The sequence below is a fragment of the Giraffa tippelskirchi genome, chromosome 12 (genome assembly GCF_054371585.1).
Source record: "Giraffa tippelskirchi isolate mGirTip1 chromosome 12, T2T-mGirTip1v1.2.pri, whole genome shotgun sequence".
NCBI classification, from domain to species: Eukaryota; Metazoa; Chordata; class Mammalia; order Artiodactyla; family Giraffidae; genus Giraffa; species Giraffa tippelskirchi.
This window is the reverse complement of record NC_137286.1, coordinates 139516586-139533720: the sequence shown is the minus strand read 5'-3', so window position 1 is coordinate 139533720 and position 17135 is coordinate 139516586. Positions and strand designations below refer to the sequence as shown.

Sequence of the window (17135 nt, the reverse complement as noted above, 5' to 3'; positions counted from 1 at the left end):
AGCATTAGAAACCAAGTTTAGCTCTCCTTTCATGTCAACCACCAATTTTTCAATAGTAAAAAGCAAACAAGCTCACACAATGTAAACATTCTCATAGCTACATAACGAAAAGGAGTCAAGATGGTACTGAGATGCAGTTCCTCAACAAGAGAAAACCACTTGAATTTTTTAGCTTTATTAGTCAAGCGAGCAAGATACTTAAATATCATTAAGTGAATATTGCTAGAACAAGAGAAACCTCTATTTGATAAGTGCTATACAGTCACAGCCTACTCTCACCTATACAGATTGATCTGCTCTCACATAATTTATTAAATGACAACTTCTCTGCAGTGACTTTTCTTGATGAGAAGAATTTGAGAGCACATGACACAACTACAGGCTTTATCAACACAAAGTCAAAAAAGTGAAAATGTACGTCACTGTTCTAACAATAAAACATAGATAATCTAAAACACAGTTAGTTAAAATAATTTTATTCAGCATTGTAATCAGATACACTTTAATATGATATGCAAAACTTCAAATTCCACTTATTCTGGAGTGATTTGATTCTGGGAAACAATATATAACATCCACATATAAATACTAACAATAAAAAATAATAGGTATGTAAGGACAGGTGTGTGATAAGCATGGGTTATTGGAAGAAACTAATACATATAGCTACTTTCAAAACCTAATGGTTGTGTTTTCTGAATATCAAGTAAGAGTCATGAGAATCTATTACATGCCAGGTATAATTTCTTTGTAAAGCACCAGAAAAAGAGATGAACATGTCTGTGGTTCAAAGACCTCACCTTATAGTCTTAAGGGGCTACACTATAACCAAGGCTACCCCCTTCAACATTACTGAGGGTGAGGTAGAGAGTACATAACAGAAAGCTGGTTTGCCCTCAGTGGGCTAGGAGGGTGGCACCGGAGGCCTAGTTAATGACAATGATGATGTGAAGCAATCAACGCTAATAGGCATTTTAATAAATGTGTTAGACTATACACAAAAGGACGAATAATCCTGCTGAAGGACAACAGGGTGCAGAAAGAAAACCAAGCAGATACAAGAATACAAATACACAGCAGGTCAAGAATGACCAATGGGAAAGCTGAATGACCAATGGGAAACTCTGGATTGGAGTCAGATTATAAGCGCTTTGAAGGAAAAGGAAAAAAAAAAAAAAAATACACACACACACACACACACACACACACACACACATATGGGATGGGGAAGTTACTACTGCTAGGATGTTTGCATAGGTGAGCTTATTTAATTCCCTGTCAAGCACAAAATATGACCCCCCAATTTACATATGAGGATTATCTACAAACTGAGCTCAGGAAATAGAACTTGAGAAGTAACTTGTTCAAGATGTCACACAAGTAACGAACGGCAGAGCGGAGACCTCAGTGACGTCTGATCTAGGCGACAGCAAGGCCCATGCCAGTCACACTACTCCAGACTGCTCTGATGCCATCTTGGAGTCTGACTTTTATTCTGAAGAAAATAAGGATCTAAAGGTTTTTAAAAGGAAAACTAGTATGGTCAAACTTCTACTTTAGAAAGACAATTTCTGAAAACACTTCAGGAAATGCTTTGGTGTTGATAGGAAGACTAGTTAGAGAATTACTATAAAAATCCAGGCAAGAAAAGTTAAAGATTAGTTAAGACTGAGACAATGACAATATATATCACTTCGAATGAGTAAGGCTCAGTGTCCCACTCCAAGGACGAGAAAAGGGAAAGAGTTCCAGCTTGGATGACTGTGTTCAGTTCAGTTCAGTCACTCAGTCGTGTCCGACTCTCTGCGACCCCATGAATTGCAGCACGCCAGGCCTCTCTGTCCATCACCAACTCCCGGAGTCTACCCAAACCCATGTTCATCAAGTTGGTGATGCCATCCAACCATCTCATCCTCTGTCGTCCCCTTCTCCTCCCGCCCCCAATCCTACCAAGCATTAGGGTCTTTTCCAATGAGCCAACCCTTCGCATGAGGTGGCCAAAGTATTGGAGTTTCAGCTTCAACATCAGACCTTCCAATGAACACCCAGGATTGATCTCTTTTAGGATGGATTGATTGGATCTCCTTGCAGTCCAAGAAACTCTCAAGAGTCTTCTCCAACACCACAGTTCAAAAGCATCAATTCTGCGGCGCTCAGCTTTCTTCACCGTCCAACTCTCACATCCATACATGACCACTGGAAAAACCATAGTCTTGACTAGACGGACTTTTGTTGGCAAAGTAATGTCTCTGCTTTTAAACATGCTATCTAGTTTGGCCATAACCTTCCTTCCAAGGAGTAAGCGTCTTTTAATTTCATGGCTGCAGTCACCATCAGCAGTGATTCTGGAGCCCAAAAAAGTAAAGTCTGACACTGTTTCCACTGTTTCCCCATCTATTTCCCATGGAGTGACTGTGTAGATGGAAATAAATAAAGAGTATAAAAGGAGAAGGAGATGAGAGCACAGAAAGAGAGGTGACCAGAGGACGTGAGAGCTTCTGAACATGACGAATTTTCTCTGAGTCTTAGAAGTCATTAGGAAATACGAGTAAAGATCAGGAAAGTCATATGAACCGGAAATAGTGATCTGGGACACAAACAACAGATGTTAACGATAGCTGAAGTCATGAGAGTGGACAAGACGGCGTAGAGAAAGCTTTTGGCCTAAGTTGGAGAAAGGAGCTGCGAAGAGTATAAGGACAAACAGGACCAGGAGACAGTCGTGTGCTAGGACTCAGGAGAGCAGGTTACTTCATGAAATAATGGGGTGCCAAAGGCACATAGTGTGCTATTGAAAGGTCAAATAAGACAAGTGAAAATAAGCCATTGGCTTCAGAAATCAGTTGGTCACTGATGATCTTTATAGTTTTAATAGTAGTGAGCTTTAAAAAGAGAGAGAGACAATTAAATAAGAAGTGAAGAATTGTTGGGAGTGCAGATAAATTTGGCACTGATGAGAAAGAAAAAGACATTATGTGGAAAATACGACACATAATGCACATAAAGCACATTGACCAAAAAGTTTCCTGAGTTTTTGAAGGTTTGCCACCATCAAATAAAAGATATATTTATAAAATGCAAAGTTTACTTATTGAAGTAAAGATTTATATTCCAAGAAGTCTATGTTTGAGAATGTTTCAAGATTCAAATAAGCCATACAATAACAGAAAGGGAAATATTGTTTCATTTAGGTAATGTCTGAATTAACATCCACAGTCTTCCAAAGGGGATCCTATACCTTTTGAATTTACTCAAATTTGCAATTCTTGCTATCAGTTAAGATATAAATAGGCAAATGCCTTCTTGCCTTAAGAATTGATTAAAAAAAAAACAACAACACACATTACCAGCAACTTCAAAATTGAATCAATAGTCCTTATATGTATCAGTTAGGATTCCATAAAGAAATGTCATTCATTACAAAGAAATAACTGTCACTCCACTCTATGTACAATAGAAAAAAAAGCCCTCACAATAAGACAACGTAAATAATAATCAAAAGCTATGTTACTACCCATCCCCTAAGTTTATTCTAACACAAACATACATGATATGCATAACCTTTCCACAACTCAATAGGTCTTATAAAGAACCAAAAGAATTGGTCTCGATGAGAAATGTGTGGGAAAAACTAATGATTCAGTAATGCTGCTTCTTTTCTGAATCAATACAGGATCACTCCTAATGACTACACCATCTTCCACAACAGCAGAATAGTTAAACTTCTTAATCGGAGAAGGCAATGGCACCCCACTCCAGTACTCTTGCCTGGAAAATCCCATGGATGGAGGAGCCTGGTAAGCTACAGTCCATGGGGTCGCTAAGAGTCGGACACGACTGAGCGACTTCACTTTCACTTTTCCCTTTCATGCACTGGAGAAGGAAATGGCAACCCACTCCAGTATTCTTGCCTGGAGAATCCTAGGGACGGCAGAGCCTGGTGAGCTGCCGTCCATGGGGTCGCACAGAGTCGGACACGACTGAAGCGACTTAGCAGCAGCAGCAGCAGCAAACTTCTTAATCTAACTGCAATCACAACCCATGAAGCTCAAAAACTGCATAATTATGACACAGAACTTTATCTGTCTCCACTAAAAGATTATTCAGAATTAAACATTCATAAGACAACTAAAGATCGACACTCATGCCAATAATTCAGTAAGTCCACTACAACTGTTAAGTATTAACGACAAGTGTGAGAGCTGTTAGATCACTAGCCGAATTTTAAAAATACAGATCCCAAGTGAAGCTGGATCAAGTTACTTGCGTAGCCTAATAATTCTCAAAAACACATACTGAAAATTAAAATAAGGCTTAAATTAATACACATGAATTTTGAATATATGGTGTCTTTATTTCATAGTATCTCATCTCTTAAATGCAGTCTCAGAAACTTCATTCAGAGACGTTTTAATATCATTTGTATGTGTTAACAACTCTGCTCCTTGCTTCTAGTTATTTCACAAACTAATACATGTTTTTTCATTTTGTTTTTAAAGAAGACCAACACAATATGAAAGCACAAACACTCTGCAAGTTAGGTTGCCCATTGCAGATTGGTCACAAAGTCGTAACCTATATATTGATTTTCTTTTATATTTGGTGGATATCTATAAACAATACCATTTTACAAAAGCATCATTCTTCAGAAGCCTAACTTCAGACAAATTTATTTTGTTCATAACTGAATCTAATTAAATGTTGTATTTTTGTGTTTAAGTAGTTAAAGTTGCAAAGATGAAATTTAACCATGAAAACACAATTCTATCTTCAGGATCAGAACAGAAAATTCATTTAAAATTCTCTAAAATATGAGATTTGAAAGCTGAAAAAAAGACTGAGAATAAAATCTATTTTTCAGATCTATTTTATCTGCTTCAAGAACATAATGAAAACGTATGTATACGCTGGATTTTTTACATATAAAATCAATTTTTACTACATCTAAAAGCTTAAAATATTCTTTTACTGACTTTCATGTACAATAATGCTTTAAATTAGATTTACATAGTTACGAATTAAGCTAATCTTTGAGAGCTACTTACAATCCAGAAGGCAAATTCCTGGCTGCAGTGACACCAAAGGAATACCGCACAACTTCAACAAGGATGAAGTCACCCACCGCTGACAAAACCCAGGAGCCCAGCAAAAAGGACTAAAAACAAAACAGGAAGAACATTAGAGAGAAGAGTCTTCTAAAAATAACCTTTATTCATTAAAACCAGCGCAGGTTTACACATATTTTTTAAAGTTTCTTTTTGTTCCAACAGACTTTTCAAAATGAGGGATTAAAACCATATTGATCAAATGTTATTAACTTCCATAATTTCTAAGTATGTTGAAGAAAAGATATTTATAGCATGATTTATTTTTACAAGTAATGCACAAACCATTAAGCAAAATAAGTGATTAGAACTGTATTAAAAGTCCTAATTAAAATGGTTATTGCCCACTCGCACTGATATTATTATCTACTTTCACCATTATTATTATTTTATTATGCTAACGGCTTCAATTTAAAATTTTTCTTCGGTTAATGTCCATGCTCCACGTCAGACAGGATTATGTCATAAAAAGACAACTGCTAAACATAACACCAAGCTAACAAAACTATTTAAAAATAAGAAAACAAATATTTTTTCCCCAATAACCTAAGTAACAAAGGGAAAATACATAAAAACTTACTGCAAATTTTCTGCTTCCATATCTTCTTTCAAATATCCTAAAGTTATAAATAAGCAGGCTACTGCAGAAAGTATCTTTCAGATCAAGGCAAATTATTCTTCCAGAAATCAACCTCCAGATCTATAGATAGGGAATTAAAAAAGAATAACAAATATGAGTAAGCTCTGTTGGGGGTCTCTTCGTTAGCCAATTTATTATGTTTACTTCAGGCTGCTTATTTTTAACACTCTAAACTCAGATTTCCCAAGGCAGAACTGAAACTCTCCATCTCTGTGGCAGCTCTTAAGAGACACACGCTGAGGGCATCCTAGGAGGTTCTGGCAGCAGAGTGGGGCTATTCTCACTCTTGGACAGAGGATGGTTGTCCTTCACCCAGGCAGGTCCCAGCCCTAGAGCACAGATGCCCATAAAGTGGTCCAGGATAATGGGACTGTTGCCAACTTAGCTAGATGAACTAAAGTAACACCACCCCATGGTAGGAAAGGTGCCAACTCGTGGCCACAGGGCCCTGACACTCCCTTAACAGCAGTGTTTCTCAGGGCTGGCCAGATGCTAGAATCCCCTGGGAATCTTTCTAAAAAGTACACCAACTCTTAGGCTCTCTGGCTCAGCTGGTCTAGGGCAAGGTCTGGGCATCAAAAAAGAAAAAAAGGTTATGTAGGTGATTCTACTGCAGGGACAGGGTTAAGAATCATTCTATTACAGCAACTGAAATCATAACGGAAGCTCTATGACATTCCCACAGAAAGCACTAGTACAGATAAATAACTCCGTCACAGGAAGCTGGTGAAGGCCACCTGAGCAATGGCATTAACGACATCCTTATGAAGAAAAAGTGTCATGCTCAAGAATGCATTAACACACTTGCCAATGCAGGAGAGGTGGGCTCAATTTCTCCAGGAAGATCCCCCATGCCTTGAAGCAACTAAGCCGGTGCACCACAACTACTGAGACTGCAAGCTGCAATGACTAAACCCCCACGTCCCAGAGCTCCTGCCCCCCAACAAGAGAAGCCACCGCAGTGAGAAGCCCAAGAACTGCAGCTAGAGAGTAGCCCCCACTCACTGCAACTAGAGAAATGCCCCTAAAAAATAAATGAAAATATATTTTTTTAAAAGAATGGGACTATTATGCTTAAAATGGCTAATCAAGAATTTAGTGAAGAAAAAGTGGCAGATTATAACCATAATTTGCACTAACATTCTGTGACACTGTGATTTATACATTAGAAATGGGGCTTCCCTGGTGGCTCAGCTGGTAAAGAACCCACATGCCAATGCAGAAGATGCAAGAGACCAAAGTTTGATCCCTGGGTCAGGAAGATCCCCTGGAGAAGGAAACGGCAACCCGCTCTCCAGGAGACTGGTGGGCTACAATACAGGCCATGGGATCCCAAAGAGTTGGATATGACTGAGCACGTGCGTGCATGTGCACATGCACACATACACACACATTTAAAAATATATGTTTGGTCTTTGCCCGTTTCTAGCACAGAGCTCTTAAAGCCCTCGGAATTTCCAAAGTGAAGAAAAGTCATCACAGTGTCTTTTGTCAGGTTAATGAGGTGACTTTTGGAAGCACCTAAGAATGGGGATTGGATTCCAGGAAACCAACCCTGTGATTAGAAGGTTGGAACCTTCAGTCCCATGCCCTGACCTCATGGAGGTAGAGGAGCTGGAGGGTAGGTCAACTAACAGATGGCCTGTGATGTAATCAATCCTGCCTGTGTAATGCCCTGGAGGAGGGCATGGGAATCCACTCCAGTATTCTTGCCTGGAGAATCCCCATGGATAGAGGAGCCTGGCGGGCTACAGTCTATGGGTCACAAGGAGTCGGACATGACTGAAGCAACTCAGCACACGTGCACGCCTGTGTAATGGATCTCCATAAAACCCTAAAAGGACAGGCCTCTGAGAGCTTCCCAGGTGATGAACACGTAGAGATTTGGGGAGAGTGGGGCAAAAATCCAAGAGAAATTTCCTATTGGTTTAACCACCACCGTAAAAGAAATTCACAGACTCACAATCTGCTAGAGCTGAGAGAGCTTAGCACATCTAACAGACGCTCAAACTGAGGCAAGTTTCTGCAAATGTTAAGTATGCAAACTAATCATACTGACAAAACAGACTTAACACTGTTTAAATCTCTTGAAATTAAAAACTGCATTTCCATAGTAAAAGGTGAAGTTAAAAAGAAATGTGCAAAAGGAAACTGGAAATACTGCAACTGCTTCATTATAATTTGCTCTGCTGAAATTATTAATAAATACAACTGGAAGAATGACTTGTTAACGGGATATTAATAATAAATATTTCTTACAAACTGAGAGGCTATGAGACACTGAGACTGGCAGAAAGGAGGGCAAATTGGAGGCAAAAGGCTTGCTTTCTCCTCTCATGGGGCCAGTGGAGCAGCGCTCACCTGGAAGTCGTCCTTGACAGCCTGGAGGTCGTACACGAAGAACCTCTGACAGTGAGGCAGAACCAGGGCCAGCAGGAGGGAAAGGGCGCTGGGGACCAGTAGAAGACTCTTGGACACAGGTGCCTTGTCTGGGGGGAAAACAACACAGCTTTCAGAACGCCTGTCCCTAAGATTCTAAAAACGATACGAGTGAAAAGCAAGAGAATTCACTTCTTTTGAATTAGAATGAAGACAAAGTTCGCATGCTCTGGAAATTAATTCTTATTAACATACATTTTCAAAATATCGTCCTGCAGTGGTAAGTGATCAAAGGGCGCTGGCAAACGCGTGGAATCCGCTGTTGGGGGTTTCATTGTCATCTGGTTTTTATATGAAACCAAACCAAGCTTACTTTCATAGAATACCTTTCAGAAAACAGCCACTGAAGTGTAAAGAAACAGAGATGTATGCTTTCTATCAAACTGGCCAGTCAGCTCCTGAGCATGACTGGGATTCACGTACATAAACATTTACTTTAAGAAATTTAAGTTGCTCAGTTGAGTCCGACTCTGCAATCTCATGGACTGCAGCCCACACGGCTCCTCTGTCCATGGGGATTCTCCAGGTAACAATACTGGAGTGGGGGTGCCATTCCCTTCTCCAGGGGATCTTCCTGACCTAGGAATTGAAGCCAGGTCTCCTGCATTGTAGGTGGATTCTTTACCATCTGAGCCACCAGGGAAATTTAAGAAGCAGTTAAAAGTGCTAACACGGCTGACTGCGGTGGCCTGCTGAGATTTTCCACAACGGGCATCCCCGGAGCCTTGTCTGAATCTCACGAAGCCTTCAAATGACAGCTTGGTTTCCACTTCCTTCCAATTAGTCTCTCATTTTAGCCTGGGGGGCTTTTCCCCCACCCCGCACCCCTGTCTCCAGGTACTACTTTACCAGTCGGGGTCTGGAACTTGCTTTGCCTTCCTGACTACATTAAAGATTTCCAAGGAAGAATCTTTAATGATTCTCTTCTATATGCTTCTGAATGCTGGCTATAAAGACTAGCACAGCTCCTTGAGGGAATGAAATATCCAGATCATCAACGCTCAAGACCACAGGAAAGTGTCACCAAAGGGGACATTCTCAGATCATGTGAGGCGCACTTCAACGGTATTCATAAGAAATTCCCTGGGAATGAATCCACTGGTCACGGCTGGTGGTGTGGTTCCTGAATTTGTTTACATATATAAAAATAGCCCAACTATTTCCTCTCTGGTAAGATCTTACCAACAGCTAAACTCAAACCATGGGTAAAGTCACTGCATACCTGCCTCTACCACGAAGATGCAATCAAGGCTCCAGGGAATCTAAAAGCTAACAGAGCTCCCCACCCCCTAGAAAACGGATCCTCCACCGCCCAGGAACTCAAACGTACAGGGAAGCACTACAGCTGTGAGCCTGACCAATTCTATCGAGAGCTATTTCAACCGCAATTCTCCTCACCTGTGAAATGAAGATAAGAGAAGCTCCCTCAGAAGTCCTATGAGAAGTAAATGAACTGAAGAATGAACGCAGGGAAAACTGCTCCAACCACCGCAACCACCATCCCAGGTGATGATTGCAGCAAGCTCCTCCCTTATCATTCAGACAGAACTGAGGATCGAGCATGGGTGATAAAGGTTTCCTTGACCCTGGACTTCCCCTATGTTGTGAAATGGGCCCCACCATTTATTCCTGCCTCTTCCTTGCAGCCTGTAAGGAACCACTGTAGGTTCATGGTCTCAGATCTCAAGCGGACACCTCCACTGAGCAGCAACGCTACTGCTTTTCTCCAGTAACCTTCCTGCTCCACATTCTCAGTGGCTTACGTGTCACCGTATGAATAAATGGACAGTCTGCTTTGATGTCCTCGCTCATATCTCTGCAATGAACAAGTTCCTATTGCTGGGGACCATGCATCACCCCGAGGCCCTGGGATACAGTAGCAGACGACGGACAAAGCTCCTCCCCTTGTGGTGCTTACAGTCTAGACAGCGGAGAGAAGAAAATACACAAAGTGAGGTAAATACGTATCATGCCAGATAGAAGTAAATGCTATGGGAAAATTAAGCGGGGTAAAAAGCGAGGCTGTGTTACCTACCATGGACCTCCTGCTCTCTTTCCAGATAACAGACAGGACTGCTGCCCACCCACACCTGCCCCTGACTGAAGGGGAACAAGGCGATGTGACCTGCTTTGGCCAACTCAACATGATAGACATCACTCCCAGGCAACTACCGGATAGCCAGGGACTGTCCTTAACCTGGGCCAGTGCTCAAGATGGAGGCTCGGCTATGAGCCGGATCCCAGCGTGGAAGACAGAGTGGAACAGGTCCTCCTGGGTGACTCACAGCAGAGGGAGGCCATCAGTGAGAAACAAAGCTTGTCGTTTCAGACCCCTGACGTTTTAAAGCTGTTGGCTGCTGCAGCCTAACTAACTAGCCTGGCCTGGTGTAGGGGGAAACACAGTGCTGGTGGGGAAAGAACAGGGTGCTTAGAAGGCCCTTCAGACAAGGTGAGATGTGAGCAGACGCCTGGGAATGTGGGCCCAGCAGGTGTCTAGGGAGCAGTGTTTCTGGCAGAGGGAAGAGCAAGTCCAAGGGCTGTGAGACAGAAACACGCTCCATATGATGAAGTAAGGCTGCCAGGATGGCCAAGGGCAGAATACGCGCAAAGCAGACAGGCAGGATATAAGGTCAGAGAGGTTGAGGAGCAAACAGTGGAAAGCCCTGAGAAGCCACAGGGACTTTACCCTTTCCTCAGAGAGTGACAGGATGCTCTGGGGGAGGCTAAGGACATGATAACATGATCACACGGGTTTTCAAAGGATCCCTTTGGCTGCTAAACTGAGAAGAGATTACAGGAAGGTAAGTGGAGAAGAAGCAAGACCAGTCAGGAGGCCACCATGATAATCCAGACAAGCGAGGACCACAGCCTGGACCAGGGTGATTTGGGTTGGGGTGGTAAAAGTGGTCAGTACTGGCGCATGTTTTGAAGGTGAGAGTGGTCAGAACCGGAGTACGTTTTAAAGGTACAGCAAGCAGGATTTGCTGGTTAATGGGGTATAAAGTATGGGCAAACGGAGAAACCAAAGACACCGCCAAAGTTTTTGTTGTGAGCAAGTAGGAGAACTGTTGCTGGTTCCTAGGCTGGGAAATTCTGTCACCTTCGCCCTTACCTTGCCTACAAGATCTACACCCATCTTGCAGAGTGTCCTCTAAGCCCATGTCCACCCCCACCTACCAAGGCTCTGTCCTCTCCACCAGTGCTGCTCGAAGTCACCAGTCCACAGCTGTGACCAGTCCACGGTGAGAGCAGAGAGTAAACCAACACACTATGTCCTTCAGGTAGGAAGTCCTGCTATGAAAAAAATATCTGTACTGAACATGCGCTCTGCTCAAATGGCATCTTATCTGTGGCTACCCCATGTGATTCTGTATCTCCTTTGTTCCAGTTTATTTTTTCATAGCACTTATCAACAAGTGACTTATTAAAAAGTGACTCGTCAAATCTGTGATTCAAACTGACTGTAAGATACACCATTATTTTAGGTGTTACTAAAAAAGAAACACTGTCAAATATAATTCTAAGATGGCATCAATTGTAAAATACAACCCAAGACTAGAAACATTAAAATGTGAAAAAAATTGCAATTTGGAATCAAGAAATACATTTCTTTGTGTACTGCCCATCTCCCCATTCTCAGTCCCCACTAGAATATAAGCTTCTTTTGTTTTAAAGTAATTTATTTATTTTAATTGGAGGCTAATTACAATATTGTAGTGGTTTTTGCCATACATTGACATGAATCAGCCATGGGTGTACATGTGTTCCCCATCCTGAACCCCCCTTCCACCTCGAATATAAGCTTCTTGAAGGCAGAAATTTTGTCTGTATGTTCACTGCTGCAGTATCCCTCACGCCTATAGCAGGATCAGGTCCATAAAGGCAGTCAAAACATGTTCATGTGTTGAAGTGTGACTGATGTATAAGAGATGCTCACTAAATACCGGTGAAAGCAACCTAACATCCATGATGTATAAGTGGATAAATAAAATGCAGTATATCCATATAACGGAATATAATCAATTATATTCAGTCTTTAAAAGGAAGGAAATCCTCACATGCTACAACATGGATCAACTTTTTGGACATTATGCTGAAAGAAATAAATCACACACAAAATGATAAGCACTGTATGATTCCATTTATATGAGGTATCTAAGTAGTCAAATTCAGAGACAGGAAGTAGAATGGTGGTTTCAAGGGGCTGGGGGGAGGGAAGAATAGGGAGCTGTTTAATGGCTAGAGTTTCAGTTTTGCAAGATGAAAAGAGTTCTAGAGATAAATGCACAACAATGTGAATGTACTTAATGCCACAGAACCATACACCAAAAAATGGTTAAGATGGCAAATTTTATGTTATGCATGTTTTACCACAATTAAAAATAAAGACTGAAAATAAATAAATTATTTACTGACTTAATAAGTGATCCTATTTTTACAACCATTTTCATTCTGTCTAGGACTAAACCACTAAAAATACAAATTAGAGTACTTAAATCAGAGAACCATTAAGTTCTCCTCTTAAGGTGAGCAAAAATGAGGTCCCAAAAAAACCAATGAGGAAAGCTACAAGATAATATACAATTGTCCAAGAAGTCCTACATCATAAGGAAAGTATCCAGTATTACTGTGTACAGCAAGATTTACTGATCAACTCAAGACCTGTACATTTCACCATATGAAGTTTACTTTAAGGGAAAAAAAAAGAACTTGAAACAATGATCAAATTCTAGTTAACAACACATACACTTAAGTGTTTAGAAATAAGTGACCACAACTTATTTTTAAATCATCAAAAAAATAAGACAAGTTGATGAAACAGAAAACAGATATTTAATAGAACAAATGTGTAAAATGTTAACTGCAGAATCTAAGTGGTAGGTACACAGTGTTTATTATAACCATTCTTCAACTTTTCAGCATGTTTGAAATTTTTCATAATAAAACACGGAGAGGGGTACACAGTGAATCACAGAATTTGAGAGCTGAGAAAACACTTCAAAATACATACAGCAAAAACTCACAGAAACAGATACATCCACAAATATAGTAGGAATCTTCAGCACTCCTATCTCAGTAATCAGCAACACGAGTAGAAAATCAGTGTCATGGACTGAAATATCCACTGCCCTCCTCCAGATTCATGTGTTGAAGTTCTCACCATCAATTCCACTCTATTAAGAGAAAGGGTCTTTAAAGAGGTAATTTAAGGTTAAATAAGGTCATTAAGGTGGGGCCCTAATCCAATCTGTCCTTATAAGAGAAGGAAGAGGCACCAGGGCTGCACACATGCAGAGGAAAGACCATGTGAACACACAGGGAGAAGACAGCCATCACAAGCCAAGGAGAAAGGCCTCTCAGCTTGGACTTCCAGCCTCCTGACCTGTGAGCAAATAAACTTCCCTTGTTTAAAACACCCACACTGCAATACACTATTATATCAGTCAGTAAGCATACAGAAGACTTGAAAAACAGTATCAGTCAATGTGACCTGATTGACATTTATAGAACACCCCACCCAACAATAGAAAATTGCACTTTTTTTTTTTCAAATGCATATGGAACATTCCTCAAGACAGACCAACCATATTCTGGGCCATTAAACACACCTCAATAAATTTAAAGAAATTAAAAGCATACAAAGTATGTTCCCTGACTACCACAAAATTAAAACTAGAAATTAACAACAGAAAGATGGATGGAAAATCTCCCAAATACAGTTGACCCTTGAACAACACAGGTCTGAACTTCAAGGGTTCACCTATGTGATTTTTTTTCCCCTATAAATACATACTACAGCACTACATGATCCATGGTTAGTTGAATCCACAGATGCACAACCATGGATATGAAGGGCCAACTATAGGCTTCAACCTGGATTTTCAACTTCACAGAGGTCTGTTCCTAACCCCCATGTTGTTCAAGGGTCAACTGTACTTGAAAATTAAACAACATACTTCTAAATAATATCTGGGTCAAAGAGGGAGTCACAAGGTAAAATAGAATATATGTTAATAGAATAAAAAAATAAAAGTACAACCAAGCAAAATCTGTGGGCTGCAAAAAAAGTAGTGCTTAGAAGGAAATTTATAACATTAAATGGTTATACAGGAAGAGAAAAGGTCTCAAATAACAACAAAGGCTACAAGCTTTAAAAAACTAGAAAAAGACAAGCAAACTAAACCCTCACCAGGCATATGGAAAGAATTATGAGCAGAAATCAATGAAATAGAAAACCAAAATATAATAGAGAAAAAAAAATCAATGAAACTAAAAACTAACTCTTTGACAAGATCAATAAAATGGATACACCTCTAGCAGGACTGATCAGGAAAAAAAAAGAGAAGTCACAATAACCAGCATTAGGAATAAAGGAGGGGGGCATCACTCCAGATGCCCAGACATTAAGAGCCTAATAACGGGTTTATAGCATTGCAAAATGCACTTAATGCACTGGAATGTACACTTAAAAATGGTTAGAATGGTTAAATCTTATGGATGTACTTTTGTCATAAACAATTTTTAAAGGATAATATAGGAATATCAGAAACAAAATTTTGGCCACAAATTTGACAACTTAAGATGAAACAGGCAAACTCCTTGAGAGATACAATCTATCAAAGCTCACTCAAAAAGAAATGAATAACTTGAACAGACCTATGGAAATAAAGAAACAATTCACAGTTAAATGTCTTACAACATAGAAAACTCCAGGCCTGACAGCTTCACTGATGAATAAATGGTACCAATCACTTAAAGGAAAAAGAAAACCAACCCTACACAAACTCTTCCACCATGCAGAAAAGGAGAGAACCCTTTCCAATTCATTTCATGAAGCCAGTGCTACACTCATACCAAAAACAGGCCAAGACATTAAAAGAAAACAGACCAATTATCTCTTAGAAACACAGATGCAAAATTCTCAACAAAGTACTAGCAAATTGAATCCAGCTATACACAAAAAAGATAATAGTCACAACCAAGTGAAGTTTATACCAAGAATGCAAAGCAAATCAATGTAATTCACAACGATAAAGAAAAACGTGCTGTGCAACTCTATTCACATGCTGTGCAATTATCTGTGTATGCTATGATGCCAATTTTTGTCCACTCACGAGACAAAACTGGACACTCACTGCTGGGCAGTTAATGACAGGCTACTCCTGCACTCTGATCTTACTACCAATACTATGCAACATTTATGGATTACTCAGCAGTGCACAGTCCCATTCACAGCACCTTATGTGAACAATCTTGTTCCTGAAGGTCCTACACCTCAGGGCCTTTACACCCACTACTGCCTCTACTCAAAACGTTCTCATGTCCAGCCTGTTCTCATCACTCCAGTCCTGATCTCAGCACCTCAGAGTGGCTTTCCCGCATGACTGTATTTCAATTCAGTCAGTCAGTCAGTTCAGTCGCTCAGTTGTGTCCGACTCTTTGCGACCCCATGGACTGTGGCATTGCATAGCAATTTTCACCATTTGAAATTCTTCTTTGAAAGTTTTACTTCTTTGTCTCCCTCATCAGGATGTAAACTCCACGAAGGTAGGATCCTATTTGTCTTGTTCACTGCTGTATTTCCAAACCCAGGACAGTATCTGGCAAATAGGAGGGTTTTAGTATGTATTTGGTGAAGGAAAGAATTGTATGAGGTAGGTAGTAGTCTCTCCAAATTTCTAATATGAGAAAATTGTGACTCAGAGTAAGTTACCTGTTTGTTATCACAAATGACCTAGCCTGAGTTCCATTTAAAGTAAAGGTAAGGCAAAGACAAGCAGGAAGCTAGTTTATTTTGGAATGTGATTCCAGGGAGCAGGGGTTAAGGATATTGGAAATAAAACATGTGAGAGTCAATACAAATAATCATTATGAAGCTAGCCACCTCTGTGAATGATAGATTATTCTGGGGAGCTACAGTCCAGAGCTGAGTCCCGCAGGATTTTCTAAGAAGCCTTGTGAATGTAGCTCAGAAACATCACCCAGGGAAGAAATAGGAAAGCATTTTTATCCATCACCCCTCAAAAGTCTAGAGTGACCACAGAAAAGAAGGCTCATGGGAAGAACAGAGAAGTAGGTTTTACCAGATCAGACCAGCTTACACCAAACAAGAGTGTAGAAATACATGGAGTAAGAGGTGAGGCTGAATGTACAGCGATGCTGTTCAACAAGTGGTGTCTGACCTGATGGCCTGGGAGTGGCCTGACGAGGTACAAATTCTGACAAATATATAAATAAAACTGCTACAAATGAAACTGTTCCCTATGCTGGCTGGCCACAGAGCTCCTTGGTCCAAAGAGATTGTCACCTGCATGGTGGGTTTTAAATGAAATAAAGACACGAAAAAGTCATAACAGAAATCAAAGTGGTACCCTATGTAACAAAAGTATATGCAATTGTGAACGAAGATATAAAAAGATGGCAGTCTGGGAGGGTGCAACACAGAGTGGTGGGTACTTCAGTTCAGTTCAGTTACTTGTGTCTGACTCTTTGCGACCTCCTAGACTGCAGCACGTCAGACTTCCCTGTCCATCACCAACTCCCGAGTTTACTCAAACTCATGTCTATTGAGTCAGTGATGCCATCCAACCATCTCATCCTGTCGTACCCTTCTCCTCCCACCTTCAATCTTTCCCAGCATCAGGGTCTTTTCAAATGAGTCAGCTCTTCGCATCAGGTGGCCAAAGTATTGGAGTTTCAGCTTCAGCATCAGTGCTTCCAATGAATATTCAGGACTAATTTACTTTAGGATGGATTGGTTGGATCTCCTTGCAGTTCAGCAGACTCTCAAGAGTCTTCTCCAATACCACAGTTCAAAAGCATCAATTCTTCGGCACTCAGCTTTCTTTATAACCCAACTCTCACATCCGCACATGACTACTGGAAAAACCATAGCCTTGACTAGATGGACCTTTGTTGGCAAAGTAATGTCTCTGCTTTTCAATATGCTA

The 17135-nt window shown here is 40.5% G+C and overlaps 1 protein-coding gene across 3 annotated transcripts in view; it reads right to left on the bottom strand.

Moving 5' to 3' along the window:
- UBAC2 (UBA domain containing 2) overlaps positions 1-17135 on the bottom strand; it is a 165464-nt gene that overhangs the window by 128786 nt on the left and 19543 nt on the right. For 2 of the 3 annotated variants that reach the window (XM_081548940.1, XM_081548941.1), the window contains 3 exons: positions 8107-8234; positions 5686-5805; positions 5046-5155 (listed from right to left, as the gene is read on the bottom strand). In XM_081548940.1, coding sequence (XP_081405066.1) covers positions 5046-5155; positions 5686-5805; positions 8107-8234 — 358 coding nt within the window. The remainder of the gene's footprint in view (positions 1-5045; positions 5156-5685; positions 5806-8106; positions 8235-17135) is intronic. The other variant, XM_081548939.1, reaches the window with a different exon arrangement.